General features: G+C 41.3%; 1 protein-coding gene across 4 annotated transcripts in view; it reads right to left on the minus strand.

Annotated features, from left to right (window-relative positions):
* The window catches only part of LOC120742356 (E3 SUMO-protein ligase PIAS1-like), a 52,114-nt gene that overhangs the window by 28,010 nt on the left and 6,026 nt on the right, over nucleotides 1-18,078 (minus strand). For 2 of the 4 annotated variants that reach the window (XM_040045643.1, XM_040045642.1), the window contains exon 1: nucleotides 5,118-5,489. The exons of the other annotated variants lie outside the window; for them this stretch is intronic. In XM_040045643.1, coding sequence (XP_039901577.1) covers nucleotides 5,118-5,180 — 63 coding nt within the window. In that variant the 5' untranslated portion in view covers nucleotides 5,181-5,489. Of the gene's footprint in view, nucleotides 1-5,117; nucleotides 5,490-18,078 lie in introns of those variants that run through there. 4 annotated transcript variants of the gene reach the window in all.

The raw sequence follows: 18,078 nt of genomic DNA on the forward strand, positions 1-18,078 counted from the left end.
AATTAGCTTTTTATACTGATGCATATATATCGATGCAAACTTACCCCATGGTTCCACATTTAATAGACATTTAAAACGTCATACATGATCACTTTAGGCTACTTTTAAAACCTAACCACAGAGGGGACTTTTTACACATGAAAAACAAACAACGAACCTCAATTTGTACTGCGGAAATAGATTTTCTGTCCTTCCACCTAACCCACACAATCTAATTTATCTCCTCCACAGTAGTCCATCAGGAGGATTCGGAGACATGTTTCAACAACAAAGTAAATGCCATTAATAAAATCTGCTAATTGCATTTCGCAATCATCAGGAGGGGAACTGCCCCGTACCTAGAAAATTTTTGTTTCGCTTCCTCCGTGCAATCCTTCCCGACTTGACCAGAACGCTGCCAAAGTCGTGGCGTGAATGTTGAAGGTGAAAGAAGTGAAATCGGATTGCTCTTGAATATTATGCACATGTTAATCTCATTTCGTTTTTAGCACGGGGTGGCCCAGGTGTGAAAGCAACCTCTGGCTCTCATTCGACCACAGGACTGTAGTGCGTAATTAAAACAGACGCGCTATATTAACGGGAGTTTTGAACGGAACTGAAACCCCTGAAGTGTGACAGTTTACAGTAAATCTTCTTCCACTATTGCACACGAAGGTTTCAGAGCCTGCAAAAGGCAGCAAATCTAATTTCTACTTCAAACAGCAGGATGACACTATTTGAAACCAAACAAACATTTTCTGATAAAATGAGAGGCAAAACAAGTCAGGAGTTGTGTTGTGCAAAATCTTCGTCTAAATCAAATCCTTTCTAGTATAAAAGCAGCAGCAGCTAAAGGGAGCTGGACTTCAACCTATGACCCACTAACTCCAAGCCCTCAAGGTAGACACCTGTTCAGGTCCTTTGTTAATTTGTCCCTCAGTGTCAGGAATTCAATGCTGCAGTTCTACTGTAACGTCCATAGATGTCTGAGGGACAGCATCTACTTGAGGTGACTGCTGTTGTCATCTGGCACTATATGAATAAAAGTGAATTGAATCTGCTGCAAATGATCTCAGTGGTGGCACAGTTTTGTTGCCCAAAACAATGCAATCTCTGCTCACCATCTGCCCTGCTCGCCAGATTTGCTTTTTGCTTTTGTCCTCTTTCCGAAAGTAAAAATTGAACTTGATTTCCACGAAACTGGGCAGCAGCACTTCCAGGAAGCTAAAAATCTAAAAATAGCAAAAGAACTAGAAGTGGAGCAGAGACTAATGACAAATCGGATATGGTTTGCCTTTTTTCCCCCCTTCAGGTGTGCAGAACTTTTTGAATAAGCACTATGCCGTATATCTATGAACAACTACATCAATATTTATACTACTCGATAATGTATTTGGCCTGTAATATGTCAGTTAGTATATTAAAAAAAAATGCACCAGTATGTCTTTTAATGTTGTTTGTAATTTAAACAAACACATATCCAGCCACTTTATTAGGTATACCTGCTCAACTGCTCTTTAATCTCAATGTCTAATCAGCGAGTCACATGGAAGCGTTTGGAAGCTGGCAAATCTGCAGCAACTGTGTGATGCTGTCATCTCAATATGCAGCCAAATCTCTGTTTCCAGCACCTTGTTGATTCTGGTACAAGGAAGGTGTACTTAATGAAGTGGTTGGTTAGTGCATTTCACGTAGTGCCAGAAGTTGCCAAATATTTAGATTTAAAACTACTGAATTAGAACTTTGAGCCAATCCTGATTAGGAATTTACTGAAACAACAACCTGATTATCAATTTTGTTACAAGTGAATTTTCTAGAAGTTGACTGTCACAAGGTTCTTAAAAGTTAGTGTTTTGCGATGACCCAGTTTATGGGGGTTGTTTAGTGCCTGCAGGAAAAGGAAACCATTTTACACAACCTGGGCTCCAAAGTGACAGAGCACAGGCTGCTGTTTACAGACCAAACACTGCATCTTGTGTACAGCTGCCACATATGCATAACCATGCACATCCGCGTTCATTTGTGTTTCGCGAGCACTGATTTACATTTGTTTCTTTCTTCCCTTAACTCTAACCACTGCTTGCCTAACGCTAACCACACAGCAGGTCTGCACCCTAAATCGGATGATTTACGTTACGGGGACTTTCTTTTTGTTCCCCAAAATAAAAGGTGAGTCCCCACCGTGTAAATTAGGCGTGCAAACAAATTTTACCAGTCAGAATATAGATCTGTCCTTTGTTGCTGCACAGAGTCAAGGCAGAAAACAGAAGGCAGACGACCATATGTGAATGTAATTCTGATGCCTCTGGTCTGAAGTGCACTGCAGTTATAAAAACACATCAGTCAAAGACAGACGGCTACTACAGCAGAAAGCTCAATCACAGGTGCAGCACACAGCCAGCAGCTGTCTCTTGATGGATTTTTCAAAATCTAGATGTCTTTAAAAAAAAACTAAAAAAAACCACACAAAAAAAATCCCAGAACAACAATTTGGATTTGAATCCAGTATCATTTCTTTCAGTATCCTGAGACAGACAGATATCGGGAGACCCACAGTTTATTGGTTCGATCCAGCGGCTCTCCTGCTGGCGACACAAACGACCACTTCAATGAAATATGCATGTGCACGACAAGTGGGGGGAGGGGGGTGGGAAAAAAAGGACACCGGCCGCCCACTATTTCATACCCACATGCTAAGCCCCCTACCGCCACTAAGCCCCGCCTCCACCCTCTCTCACTTCAACGCAAACACACACAAAAGACAGGCAAATACGGACAAGAACAAACATCACCTAACATAAACTCACACACACACACAAACTTCCAACACACTGCGGATGTGTAGCATTCCTCTAGCTCCCAAAAGAGAGTGAGAGGGAAAGAGAGAGAGAGACAGAGAGAAAGAGAACAAACAGAGGAGAGAAAACACTGGCTGTGGAGGTGTTGGAGGAGCGACAGATGAACAGATCACAGCCCTCACTCTCTTCCCTCTGTCAATCACTCTTCTTCCAGGACAGGTGGCCTCCATCGGGCTCCATCTCTTTGGGTCAACAACAGATGATCGGCATTTGCGAGTGATTTATAAGACAGTTTTTTTTCTTTTTTACCTGCAAATCTACTAAATAAAAAAAAAAAAAACTAAATCTACTGCATCAGCTTATGGCTCTAACCTGAAGGAGCCTTGTGTTCTTCTCACACAAGCAAAGCTAAACCAAGCGGAGTTTCAAGCAGAAGGAGAACAGCTCAAAGAGTAACATCAAAAAAATCTGTGTGTTTTTTCTTCAGGTGAAACTCTAATTTTGTGACTCTTACAGATAGTGCCGTACAATACTGCAAAATTTGGTGCTGAATTGATACCAATAAATACAGGGCCAGTACTGCCGATACCAATACTTTTAACATTTAATGAGCACTAAATCACTCAGATTTTCAACAATAATTCGTTAATACGATAAAACACACCGTTCAGCTTTTCGTGTATTTTAAAACATTTTCTTTTTTTTTTGGGAGACGTTGAATATAAACGCGCCTGTCTCTAAAGCAGCGGTCCCAAACCCCTGAGCTATGGCCCGGTACCGGTCCATGAGTCGTTTGGTACTGGGCCGCAGTTGAGGTTCCGGTGTGAAATTCATGGTTTTCAGGGTCTTTATCGTTAACTCGGTTTTCCTGGGTCTTTTCCCGTGTTGCAGTTGTGTGTCTTATTTTGAAAGAAATATTTACGCGTTACCATAGCGACCAGAGAGCATAAAAGGGCAGAGAGGAGGATGTTACTCTCAGCATTGTTGGTGCATTTCAGGAGGACGCTGCTAATAGAGATACGCAGTTACACAGTGAATTTGCGTTTATTAATATAATTACAAAATACCACAGTTTTTGTCTTGGTCGTATCACTTTATTTTGTTGTATTTATCCACGACACCTTGACGGCCGGTCTGTGAAAATATTGGTTAAACCAGTCTGTGGTGCAAAAAAGGTTGGGGACTGCTGCTCTAAAGAAGTTTGGGTCAACTTCTGTTGTTTAAATGTGATGTATCTGGAACCTAGAATAGGTTCATAGTGCTGAACTGGACTTTTAAAATATTTCAAAGGGTGGAATCGTTGAATGTTGGGTGCTTTTGCTGGAAAAATGCCTTTAAATAGTTGAAGATAAGGTTTGTATTCGACAGCTGATGGATGAAAATAGATTAATCCTTCGAGGACTACCCTGTTAGGATATTACAGACAGCTATAAACAAAGCATTATTTGCCTGTTAATTTGTGAAAAACTCTAATGCACACACACACACACACACACACACACACACACACACACACACACACACACACACACACACACTTCACAGAGAAGCAGTGGCCTGATGAAACAGCTAACCTGTGCCTGCTTTATTCATGACCCAGATCAAAGCCTCAGAAAAACAATGTACTGCTTTAAAGTGATATCAAAGAGGTATTTTGACATTTAGTGTCACAACATTAACAACCAGTGTGACATATGTTGCTTGCTGCTCTCCTGACGACATGAAAGCAGAAAAACATTCTCACTTTATTAGTCAGAATAAGTCTGAAACGCGGCGTTCAGCCGTGCGTCGTCGCTGCTTCGGCTGCGGCGAAAAGCCGCCAGTTAAACAAAGCTCGTTTGTGGGAGAATGTGCTCCATTGTCTTATTTCGGTGAAACAACTTGACATGTAGGTGCGAAAGGAAGCTGCAACAAAGAAAGGAGAGCAAAAGACGGAGAGAGGATACAACACAAAGAGAGTAGCTAGTGGTGACAGGGGAGTTCTTACACACACAAAAACACACACACACACACACACACACACACACACACACACACTGGTGACCAGAGCAGAGACGTTTCATTTACCAGTCTGTGGCATTTTCAGCAAAGCATGCTGGAATTGAAGTGCACAGTTTTGAACTGAAGTAAAGAAATAAGATTTTGATTGTTTTATTAAATTTGCTAATCTTGAGCTCGTTCATAATTGGTTACATAATCAGACTCCCCGGGTCCTCTGTGAACTCATGTTTCCACTTTGCACTGAACAACATGCAGCATCCAGTGGGAGCTGTAAGATGTGTATACTTAAGTTATTAAATTTGGAAAACCAGATTTTACCTATGTAGATGATCTTTTTACCTGCAGAGCTCGAACTGGATCCTGATCGGGGTCCTTTAAATGTAAACCATGCCGTGTAGTCATAAATGGTCTGCTGCTTCTCGTCTAAGGCTCCAGCAACACAAGTCCAGTTTTCCTCAACCATTTAGCAACCAGCTGTGAGTTAGTGGGGGAAATTGGCCGCGTTGGTGGTGCACTGAAAACCTTTGTGAGATTGCTCAGGTCACAAGCAGACTGGCAGAGTTGCCTGTAGTTTGCACGGAAGACACCAACGTGAATGCAAATACTGGCTGAAGGGTAGTGCACCCGCTTGTTTATGTTCCACATAAACCTTTCACAATAAAGCTCAAGATCCTGTTGAGACTTTTCAAAATAAACTGTGAAAAAGTGAAAGAGTATGCAGCGTATTTACGGATCAGAAGCAAAAAAAAAAAGAGCCGTCAGGTGCTAAAAAATAAACCTTAGACTCAAACGTTAGAACAGGCTTTTCCCCGCAGCACGCTGTGTAATAAATACTCACAAAGAAAACGGCGTCCGTTACAACTTATGTCTAAAAATGTATCGTTTCATGCGTCGGTTAAAACACTCGACTCCAGGTACACGACGCCCAGCTGGAAACACTTCGCGCAAGTTGAGCTGCACGAGATTCACAGAATTTACAGAAAATCTAACATTTTGGTGATTTATATCGTTATCGGGACGATAGAGGTCTTATATCGGGATATGAGATTTTAGTCATATCGCACAGCCCTACACTGACCATCACTCGTACAATTCAACTCTTAATCTTTCAAAGAGAATCAATAGAGACATGGTGCAAACCACTGAAGAACCCACAGAAGGCAGCTAAGATTAAATTTGCAGCTTTTGGATAAGCGTTATTTTTGGATACATCTGACTTGAGCCTCCCTGGATCTGTCGGTTCATGTGCAAAAATCAAACCAAACTGGACTGATGCAAAGTGAAGCATGACGGTAGGAAAACAAAGTCAGGCTCTTTTTCTTACAATTGTGCACGAGTACTATAAACCTTTAAATGTACAGAATGAATTTCTAAGTTAGTATGATTACAGCAGTTTCTAAACGAGCTATTATCAAGAGATAATGGAGCAGCTTTTATATGGACAATGATCCAAAGCATAAATGGTAAATCAACTGGTTCTTACATAGTGGTTTTCTACTTGACCAATCAAAGCACTCACTTCATTCACCCTGTTCATACAAGCACTTCTTTCTACAGCTGAGTGCCATCCAACATTCACACGTTCATACTCTGATAAAGGCACTGGAGACCAACTTGGGGTTTAGTATGTTGCCCAAGAAGACTTAGCCATGCACACTGCCGAACCTCCAACTTTCTGATAAGTAGATGACCCGCTCTACCTCCTAAGGTACAGCCACCAGTATCTGTTATGATTAAAGTCTTAGAATCCTGACCTCAGTGCCATAGAGTCCCTTACTTAAATTCAAAGTCTGCAGCTCCAAAGGTTAAGAGGTTCTGCCAGTGAAAACATTGTGAACATGATCCTCACTGCTTGGTCTCCACACACTTCTTTGCCTTCATTAGAGCTGTCTATCTATTGTTTTACCTACAGAAGAAACAACGTCACAGTCAGCAAAGGAGCCTCAAAAATGTTGCTTTTCCACCAAAAGTCAACACGGTCGAAGATTCCACGAATTTTAAGAACAGATGGAACCACGCGAAAATTAATCTGCCTGTTTAACTCCACTGGCAGAGAACAAACACTGAAACATCAAGTTTCAGCTCGCAGATTTATTTTTCAGGTGCAGAACAGAGGCGTGCTGAGCAACAGGTCTCACAGACCAGTGTGAGATCTGTTCCCAGGACTTGAGAAAACAACTGGACAAAGAGTTCAATTAGATCTACACCTCCTTTCAACCTCTTTTATCACAGAACACACAGATGAAGGCATACTTTCCGACTCACCAATGACCAACTAATCTCTATAAACTACGTATATAAACATGCGGATTCGAGGCCAAATCAAGGACAAAATTTTAAGTAGACTTTTCTGTCAGTGGTCTGCTTCCAATCTGACTGCTCTTGGCCAATCAATCAAGGTTTTTTTGTTGTTGCTTTGTTTTTTTCTTAGATTTCCACAATCATAACCAATGACAAGCAAAGCACGGTAAGGTTTGTCCAGGATATCCACTGGCTATACAGAGAGCCCTGAAAGATGGAGGCCAGTATTGCAAAAGGCTGACAGGATCCTGATGAATAGTTAAATCAAATGCCAATCATCAGACTAGCCAGGCTTCCCGCATTAAATATAAAAAAAAATATATAACGCATAACCTAACAACCAGAAAAAACAACAAAAAAAGAGATAAGAATAAATTGAGAGTCTCTGTGTTTTTGGAGACAGTACCAGTGATCACAGAGAATAGGAGGGAGGTTTAATGAGCTGAGACTCAGCAGAATAACTGAGCTGATGTTCCCTGTGATGTACAGTTTTGTTTTTGTTGACCAAAGGGGAGCAAGATGGCATTCAGCCATATCCCACTGTTTCATCATTTCAGTGTGGATGATGAGCTGTGCAAATTGGGCACCGATAAATGGCTTTTAAAAGGATTTGTTTTTGCGGACACCTCTTTAGTGTTCACTCGGAGCTTGACTTAAAACATAAAAAAGAGAACGCACTGACATCATCTCTCCCAATAGGTCTTCAGGGTTGGGGGAACCAGAACTCCATGACCTTTTCAGGGTTTACACACAATGAAATTTAATTCCTGTATTGCTTTCTTAGCTGCGATGTAACAATTATTTATCATTATATCATATTTAAGTATTTTTCTATCATTCTGCAGTCCCAAATTCTGCGTTATTTAATTAAAGCGACATGAAATGGATGTTCTTACAAATTAAAAATGCTTCGTTTCATTTTGATAAAACTGGTCTATTATGAGCCAATGAACTTATTTGATTTAGTAGCAACACTTCTAAAAGATCTAATGCGCAGACTAATACTCTGCAAAAAGGATTTAACCGCCTCCTGCAGCACAGTCCCACATTTAATTTATCTAATGTCTCCTGACAGCCAGCAATCACATACAAAAACACTTTACAAATAACGTTACTGCCAATGCCTGTGAGAGAAAATACTCACGACTTTTGCTAATTTAATTGCAGACTTTTTTATACCATCAGAGGCCTTTCTGAGGACACTGCGTTCAAAGCTTTTTTAGACTTTTCATACCTGCAGACACCCAGCAGATTCCTGTCAGACTGGAAAGCGGTTTGTGCGGGGGTAATAATTTGCTGTGTCCAGAGCTGTGGAGAATGATGGATAGAGGGATAATGGGGGATGGGGAAGAGAAAGCAGCTGAGCCTCCAAACCGAATGAAATTCTCCACAGCTCCAGTAAAAACACAGCGGGGAGGGGCGGGAGGGAGGAGGGTGGCAATGCTGGAGGTACATGGATGCATTAGCTGAACAGATTCACATTTACTGGTCACCACGCTGATATTGCACTGCTGAAACCCCAGCTAAGCTCTTTTGTTGGGGGCATGGAAACATGTTCAAATGTTGTTGTTCTTTTGTGATTTTTAGAATATGGGTTTATTTTGCAATATTTGTAACAGATTTCAGGATGCAGCTTCTCCCTTTTGGTATGGATAGTAACATTCTTTGGGTGCAATAAGTAAAATAAAACTCATTTTATTTCTTCTAATTAATCATCATCTTCTTCTGCCTTTGGAGCCGATCCACCTAAACCTCTACGGTGAAAAATGTTAAAATTGAGCCCCTGACTGGAGACTGCCTCCTGATTCTTTTCATCATGCCTGTCCCTCAAGAACTCTAGGTGATCAAGGTTGGAGGTGTGGTCATGCACACCTTGCAACACGCCGTAACTCACCTCAGAATGTTAGCAGTCGGAGCAGTATGCATCACGTGATAGAGCGGCTGTGGCATGCGGGACCTGTGGTGGTCTGGATAGCATTTGGAGCTTCGCTAGCAACCCGGCATTTCATCTCCGACAAAGTTATTCCGAGAGAAGTAAAGCAAGTGTGTAAGTCCATCTCTGAATGTTTGTAAAGCATTCCTGCGTTAAGCTTAACAAGCGACTGCCTCTCGCTCTCCGGCTGCTACTTCAATCATGAAACTGCTTAACGATCAGCTGATCGGCTTTTCTGTCGGGAGTCCGTCTCTCTGGTTTGTTTTTGGCTCACTTTGCACCAGAAAGAGGAAACCAGCGGCTGAACAACAGCAGCACGTTTAAGCTTGATAAGCTGTTGTTAGAATTTATTTAATATTACTTTCTACTCGAGGATCTTTTTCTACGTAGCTGACGGCTGGTAACTGTGCAGGGGCGGATCTAGCAAAGTTTAGCCAGGGGGGCCGATAGGGCATTAACAGGGAAAAGGGGGCACAAAGACATACTTTTCTTTCTTATTCTCATTTAAAATGTCGAGCTTTTAATAAATAATTATCCGAATCTTACACCCAAAGTTTTAATTTGATGTAAAATGAATAGAAGTCCATTACTGTATATAGTGACTATTAAGTCTAATATATATATATCCTAGTAAGCTATAGTACTTTTTCCTTTGGGAAGGTACCATCTGTGCAGTCTGCAATTTTGTTGAAGAAAGATGTTGAATCTATTTAATATTTCTTGAAAAATAATTGATTTCTGTGCATTTTTTTTCCACACTGCATCAAATTAAGGTTGATTACGTCGATTAAGCATCATGAGGTGGAGCGTGGTTCCCTATTTTTTATTTATTTATTTTTGTTGTTGCTGAGAGTTGGAACCCTATTAGTTAGGTTGCTTAATATTTATGCTAAGTACTCTTTAAAATACCAGAATAGGGAGGATGGTGTAGGTTTAAGTTTATTAGATTGATCAGTATTGCTGAACTATGAAATTTTTTTTTTTTGCATACAGGTATAACAGAATAGCTTTAGTGTAGTTGTTGTTTTAAACTTGAGTATGAACTTATACAAAAGCAGCAAGATATTTAAAAAAAACAGTTTTGTTGATTAAAAAACACTATATCGGATTCATATCGGTATCGGCAGATATCCAAATTTATGATATCGGAATCGGTATCGGATATAAAAAAGTGGTATCGTGCCATCTCTAAACCATACGCCTAATTTTTTAAAGCAAGTAATTTATCGAATTAAGCCAATTTCAAAGCGCCTCATCATGCAACTTCCTGCCATATTAGGTTATTTTAAAACCTTTTCACAGGAAAGAAATTTCCTCCACACAAAGTTGCTCTACATGGCCTCCAGAACACACTTCACAAAAACGACCAACTGGATTCACGACTTCCAAAAGTATTTGTTGAAATCTTGCAGACATGAGAAAAATGAGTTAATGGTTTTACAATGATCATGAAATAATTTGTTCAAATACTCACACTGAAAAAAGATTTTTCTCTTTGCACTATTCAATCATTTCATGTAACCATTGTTAACTGTTGCAGTTTTGGAGTAGTTTAGTCATTTTTTTCACTAATATGCACCTGGGAGGTTGTAGTTACCATCCCTCAAGCTTTATGTGCACACAGCACTCCCCACAGATATACTCAAGGTTACTCAAATTATGAAGTGATGATTCAACTATGAAAATGTCATGCCTTTCAAGCCTTGAAATAGATCCAAATGCCAGTCATCTTACACTTAAAACCACCAGGACTTTAACATCCAGGACACCTGAAATAACACCTCCTGCTTTTTAACTCCACTGCAGCATCAGTTTAAAAACACAGCTCTAAACTGAAAATAGCATATTCTAATGCCTGCATGCAGCATACATGGTACACGCTTTGCTCACACACCTGTTGGTGCTGCTGAGCTGCAGTAAATGCAGCGGAGCTATTATGAAAGGAAACAGGCAGCACGGGGGTCTGTCTGATGAGGTGTTGGAAAGTGGTCAGTGCCTGAGCTGCCCTAAATAGGCTGTTCTATCAGGAGAGCCACCGGCTTCGAAAACTGCCGACTTTGACAGGCAGTGAGTTCTGGTTACTGAGAAACTCCTAATCGGTACTAGTTATCAGCTCCACGTATGTTTGAATTTGCTATTTTGGTGATAGTACTGACGTCAACTGCGTTTTCACATCATCTTGATAAAAGCTCGCTTGCCTTTTGTCTTGCTCTGTCGTCTGCGCTTTTATTTTTCTACCCAAGGTGAGAGCAAAGCAGAGGTTCTGAGTCAGAATGATTACTCAAAAACTACAGATTGAAGGAAGCATGATGGTGAAGTAGAGTGCTGGCAATCAATAAATAAGATTTTTAAAGAAGTAGTATATTCAACTGTTTCTAGATTCGCTCTTACTTCAGACTGCTAAAAAGTGGGCAAGCAGGGCTGTCAGACTTTCCCTAAAACAAAGAAATAACAGAATAAAAACACAAAACTCATTAAAATCACCGTTTTCTTTTATACAACAAGGTACACCTACTGAGACCTGAGCTAGGATGCAATTTTAATTTCGCCCAGCTATCTGGGATTATTTAGACCTGAAAAGGATGCAAGCTAAGCATCAAAGTAATTTTTTAAATGAAGTGCTGTATTTCAAAGTGGAGACGTTTATTTTACAGGACAGTACAATAAAATCACCATTGCCCACTAAAGTATAGAACACAATGACAAAAATCCACAATGTAATGTGTCCATATGATTATGCAAGAGGAGACGCGCCATTCTTACTGGAAGCGTTGACATCATCGAGGCTTGTCTCGACCAGTGTGTAACATTTGTTCTGTGAGGGATTTTAAATAATGTTAATATCTTTTTGGCACTTAAAAGCCTAAAGCTCATTAATGCCTCTTCACCTTTATTTGAACTATAATAATCTTCTTTTGGATTTAAACCAAACAGAACCAGCTTTGGGACTAGCTGAAGTCAACTTTTCCCCAAATTCTTCAATCATTCGGCACTGCTACACACATTTTTAGCACTCATATTTATGGCTGCCATTAGGTATAAATTGCATCACAGTAAAGCTCAGCATTTAAATGTACAGTTACACATTTTCATCCTATTCAGATGTCCCAGGTGTCATGACAGTGTAACAATGAGCACGCATATGCAACACCAGAACAAAGTGTAATTCAGCCATCATAACTTTTCACCTGCAGCTGTGGTTTTCCTCCTGTGAAACGTCTACGTGTAATTGTCTTTTTTTTTCTCAGCGTGCTTTTATCTTAATTTTAATCACACATTGCTAAAAGAGAAAGTAAGAACAGGTGCAAACAGGAAATTAGAAAACAAACACACACACACTCATTTCAATTGTCATGCAAAGTACTTCAGTTCAATTGAGCACACACGCAAAGGGCAACCACAAAGACGGGAAAAGCACACCGCAGAACTGGCACACAAAGAGTTAGCATGTGTTGTGATGAGAAATAATGCATGGGAACTCAAACACACACTCACACACACACACACAACATCAGGAGCTATGCACAGCATGCTGATGCAAACCTCAAATGCACTCTTCAGCCGCATGACCATCATATGACATGCACACACCGACACTTTGCTCATGTGTACTAGACCAAACCTACACAGCAGCTGAAAAGCCACAACCGGCTCAAAAACCAACATTTCCCAGGAGCTGATCAAAGACTCAGAGATTTGTGATACCGCTGATTAACTCCACTTGGGCTTAAGAAAAGATTGGGTGCGAGATTGAAATAGCCTGCTACAAATTTAGCCTGCACAGGAGGACAAATTTAGGCTCGCTTTTTTTCCATTGCCTGAGGTGACACAGAACACCATAAATATTTTCCTTCCCGCATGACGACACCGAGACTCAAGTCGCCAGACCACACCTTGATACTGAGTTAAACTTGAAGCCTGCAGCATTGGCATTAATCACTTCACACTTTGAAGCTTCGGATTAAATGTTTTACGGAAAAACTGCGTCCCAACTGAAGACGAGCTGATGTACAAGAAAAAAATCTTAAATCTGCCAAATTAATATTCAAATCAGACACATTTGATGCAAGCTTGCACATTTTGATAAGCAGCAAAAATCCCAAGCGCTACTCATAGGTTTCCTCAGACTCTGCATTACACACAGGTGAGTTCCCCATGAATGCACCAAATAAAATCATTGAGAAGAATAAACTGTAACGCCCACACGTCCCCTTCTTTCTCTGTTCCCCTCTCATTGCTGTGCGTTTGGTTAAATAACATTTAAATGTCAATATGATCAAATGAAATTTCCATCCCCCAACAAAGATGCTGTGTTCACCGAAGACGAGCGATGCCCGACAAAAATTCAACCCAGAGTCACGACCAAAGGTCAGCTGACAGCCACAGGCCCATTCATGCTGCCTTAAACCTCTCCGTGCAGGGTTGACTGGGGATAACAGCTTTTATTTAAAGAAAACTGAACATAGAAACAAACAGAAACAGTACAGTGAAACAGCAAAGTGCATAAGGTGGGTTGTATGTACCACTCGTGATCGGCAGTCTTAGCATGTGATTTTTTCTAATTGCATGTTGGGTATGATAAGAGGAACTGACTCTCTCTTTTCTTAAAAAAAGTCAATTTCTCTAAATCTACATGATCTGTTAGCAAACTGAGTCATTTATTTATTGATGACTCATTTTGTTCTGTCTTTCCAGTTAGGTCACATTGGGTTTTTTTCTTGGGTTTTTTGGGCAGTGGCTATTAAGGATATTAAGTTTGGGTCAATGCCTTGTTTTTACATCCAAATCTTAATTATCAATGAAAAAGTGCGTGAAGTAATTTCGATAAATGTCGAGAAAAACAAAGAATATGCAGACAATCAATCACTGATTTATGAGGTCTACAGTACAGTGCTTTGTACATTTGCCTCTCAAGTGAAAGATCCCTGGTTCGATCTCAGGAGGAGATGCAAAAATCTCTATAGGGTTGCTTCAAGAAGGGCATCTGGTGTTAAAAGAACAAAGAAAAATCAAACATGTGGGTCGACCTGCTGTGGTTGCCCCATGTGAATAAGGAGGCAGCCAAAACTAGATGCTTCTTCTTCACTATCGCAGCATATAATCACCCACAACACAGACTGCATTCATATGTGGCTTTCAAAATAAAAGACACCACCAGATTAAGCTGAAGCTGCTAATGATCAAACTGACCACTTTAAGCTTTTCTCATTCAGATCTTGGTAAGAATGATTTCAGCGTGTGTATCACTGTACGCCGTTTCATCTCTAGCCTTTATACGACACCAGACCGGTGTTAGAAGCCTTGAGCAGCCAAAATTGTTTCCCTTTGAGCTCTGTGTTTGCTGGCGGAGCTAAAAAATTCACTGCAATATACTTGGTTTTGAGGAGGTGAACAGTAATGCAGTTCTTTGGAGTCCCTGGAGACTGGGAGATGGTGAGGCTAATAATGTTGTGCCAAGCAGTTTCTGCAAAGGTTTCTGCAGGATGTGTGTGTTTGCGAGTGGTTGTGTGGAGGCTGTGTAGGTGGATTTGGTGGTGGTGGTGGGGTGGGGAGGGGAGCGAAGGATTTTTTTTTTTTTGGGGGGGGGAGAACTTGCACACTACCTGGCCATTATATAAAGCTCCCACTCTCGGCATGAGGGCTCTATACTGAGTGCCAGCTCCCTCCCCATCCTCCACGCCTCTTTGTCCTCCCATCCCCCCACCTCTTAGCCTTCCAGCTTCTCTGACTCAGGCTTTAACTCTGAAATACCTCCGCCCTTTGTTTTCTCTCCCTCCTGCCTCTGTAGTATCAAAACCACTGTGTGCTATATGGATCAAACAAAAGATGGTATTTGGGTCAAAAATATGGATGAGGCTATTCCTTTACCCCCGTAGCAGGATCAGATGAAGCCGCCCAGCTGGACCGACTTCAGTAATGCTTCTCTTCTAATCATTAGCGCATTAAACGCTGTGCCACCATACCTGAGGCTACTGAGGTCTAGTCCCAGCATGCCATGGGCAGATAGCAGATCTAAATACCAGTCCCCTTCCACGCTCAATGGCACAAGTTGTAATGGGAGACCGTTTGTGATCTGCTGCCAGAACGTTGCAGGTACATGGTGCTGGTAGCAACCAAAGCACACAGTTAAACTGTAGCTGTAGGTGGACACAGACAGCTGGCACGAAAAAACTGACAAAGACGAGGGACGGCAAAGCAATCCAAACAGCTGAGCGGGAGGGAAACGCCTGTTGATTTTATTGCTGGCCTCACTTCTGTGTTAAAGAAATAAGGACGCAACTAACACTGTAAGGCTGAGAACGACAGCACCGAGTCCCGATGAGTTGCTCTGGTGAGAAAATGAAGAGCGGAGCTACGAGGAGTTTGCTCTGGCCCTCTAGTTCACCGTTTTAATCCTGTGGAGTTGGCAGAAGTCGGCGCGCATCGAGATGAAGGGGAATAGTAGAAACGGTAGCAGGAGACAGCAGGCTGTGCAGAAAACATGTTGCTGGCAAAGAGCACAGATGTCTTTTTCTTATTACGGTGGCTTCTCCAGTGTTGGGAGTCCAATCCCGAGATTCATTCAGAGAAACCCAGCAGCTTTAACGGGTGCAAAGGCCACGTCTGCACCGAATGAAGCCTCCCGATTCAATTTCTCCACGGCCTTACATCTCAAAAGATACATCGCACCGATGATTTTAAACGAGCTGTCAGTTCAAAATGAGAAAGACAACGCACATCAAACCTGAGCTCGCTTTAATCCCTACACGTGCGCTCCTATTGTTCCAGCCTGTCGTCTAATTTAATTTGCTTATTCACACTTGATAGTACGGGGCGTCCCAAAAGCCCAATTCCTAAGTAACATGTTTTTGAAATTACGGCTGTGGTGTCATGAGTAACAACCTGTTTGACAAATGAAGCCGCTGCAGAGCTCGCAACAGTCCCGCCAGCCTCACTGAAAACTGTAAAAGCAATTTCTGTAAATACTTTGCCTCTGAGGTAATACTGAGCCACACTTTTACCATCATGATACAAGACTGCGACGCGAGACAACTGAAGGAGCACCGGACATTGAGTGCCCGTGAGTATGTGCCATTTTTCTATCTTTAGGTGACTGCATGATGAAGTACTGTGGAACTCCCTTGTGGAACTTTCCAAAATAACCATTTGGCAACCAAATAACTGCCACTACATCCTCACATTTTCAGTCTTTCAGAAGAGAAGGGGTGTTTATTCTAAGTCTAAGTGCATCACCTAGAAAAAAGAAAATCATCTTTCACTCTGTTCATTGCACCTTCACGATGGACGTGAGTTAAACTCTCAGCTAGCTACTCGTCAGCTGTGAGATCCCTCTCTGTTGCCCCCGGGCCATTTTGCATAAAGTGCACGCTTTGCCGTTTTAAAAATAACTGTGCGAGAGAATAACATATCTTTTGTCCAGTACGTTCCCATGATTTTGTTCTCACCGTCTTTAGTGGACACACAAATGCGTTGGCGATTCCAAGACGTCACCGTGAGCTGCTAAGCTAGGCCTGGCAGTTAGAAATGACAGCTGAGCAACTCAGGTGAGATGGAAAAGTGAGAAGCAGAGACAGAAATGTTAGTATATGCACAACTCAGCATGCATCCTCTCATTGCCCTGAAGCTAGTTAGAAAAGATGCTAACGAAGGAAAACGTCAAAGTACCAACTGCTTTTCTCGACCAACAACTGCATCCGTCTCTCCGTCTCTAGCTTTAAACATCAGAGTTAGAGTAAAGAAGAAGAAGAAGAGTGTAAGCGTATCACACCAGCTGATATAGAGTTACAACTTCACTTCAACATTAGAGGCCGTTTGTGTATTCTAGCGGGAGTTTCTGAGCACAGGGAGCCTGAAGTCATGTAGAGAGAGGGGGAGGGAGTGCACCAGGTGCTATCCAGGTTGGGTGTATGTTTACCTTCCAGTGCAGAGCTTCTAGACAGCTGTTCTGCACTGGGCCAAATCATTAAATCGTTGTGCCGCATGTGAGAATTTGCAGAAATCTATTCCTTTATGGGCAATAACTGTAATCCCAACCCAGAAATCCCAGCCCTCATTCTAGAGGTAAGAGGTGATCCACTGGATCATCACTGCAAGTTCACTGATTCAGTCCTTCAAGCAAAGAATGCAGATGTGTTTTCATTAAAAAAATAAATAAATAAATAAAAAATGGAAAAGGGCATTTTTTCCCACTCGCAGCAGGCTACTGTCTAAAGAACCATAAGGAATATTTGGTGAATCTGTGTCATAAGCTGCCGTCAATCAGGTTGAAGGTCACTCAAGAGGCTAAACCCTGCACTAACTTCTATTATTAATCTTTAGCGCTTTGAGCTACAACCGACTGTTTAGGACTCAGAGACATCGTCTGCAGTGGGTTTCATTCTCCCAGTGATCACACAGGTGTCATTATATAAACATAAACATACATGAAGGGAAACGTGCAGGATTTCTTTCTAGCTGATGACACATTTGTATTAAATGTTCTCTTTCTAAAACTTAACTGTGCATACAGGTATATAGCATGAAAGCCTAATTATCTGGCCAATTATGGACAAAATACAATTGCAAAGAAAACGTTAAACAACTCTTTAGTTATGCTGCCATGAGCCACATGAGCAGAATAGTATCTAGCCATGCTCACCCATGATGTCATGTGTAATTAAGCACCGATCGAAATATAGTCCCATACATTGTGCGTTTACAGCAACTACAAATATGAATTCCCATGTGTTGCCTTTGGAGTAATTTTCAGGAAGGTTTTTTTTTCTTTCAGTAACTGTTTGTGTAATCTGTGTTGGAGCCTAACAAACTGCACCAAGACCCATGATTGATTGGGAGAATGACAGCTAACCCTGATGAATATTATAAAAACCCAGAATTATTACCGCCTGGAGGTTATGCGCCTCTGGCAATGAAAGGATTTAATAGGAAGGCACCACAGATTAATGTTATCAATTCTGAATATCTGGAATGTCTGAAATATGTCAGCAATAAAGGCCCCAAAACAACCAAAAAAAACAACAACAAAAAAAACAACATGCATTAATTAAACAAAAAAACTTCTTTTTA

This window comes from Simochromis diagramma, unplaced genomic scaffold (genome assembly GCF_900408965.1).
Source record: "Simochromis diagramma unplaced genomic scaffold, fSimDia1.1 OVJJ01000079.1, whole genome shotgun sequence".
Classification (NCBI taxonomy): Eukaryota; Metazoa; Chordata; class Actinopteri; order Cichliformes; family Cichlidae; genus Simochromis; species Simochromis diagramma.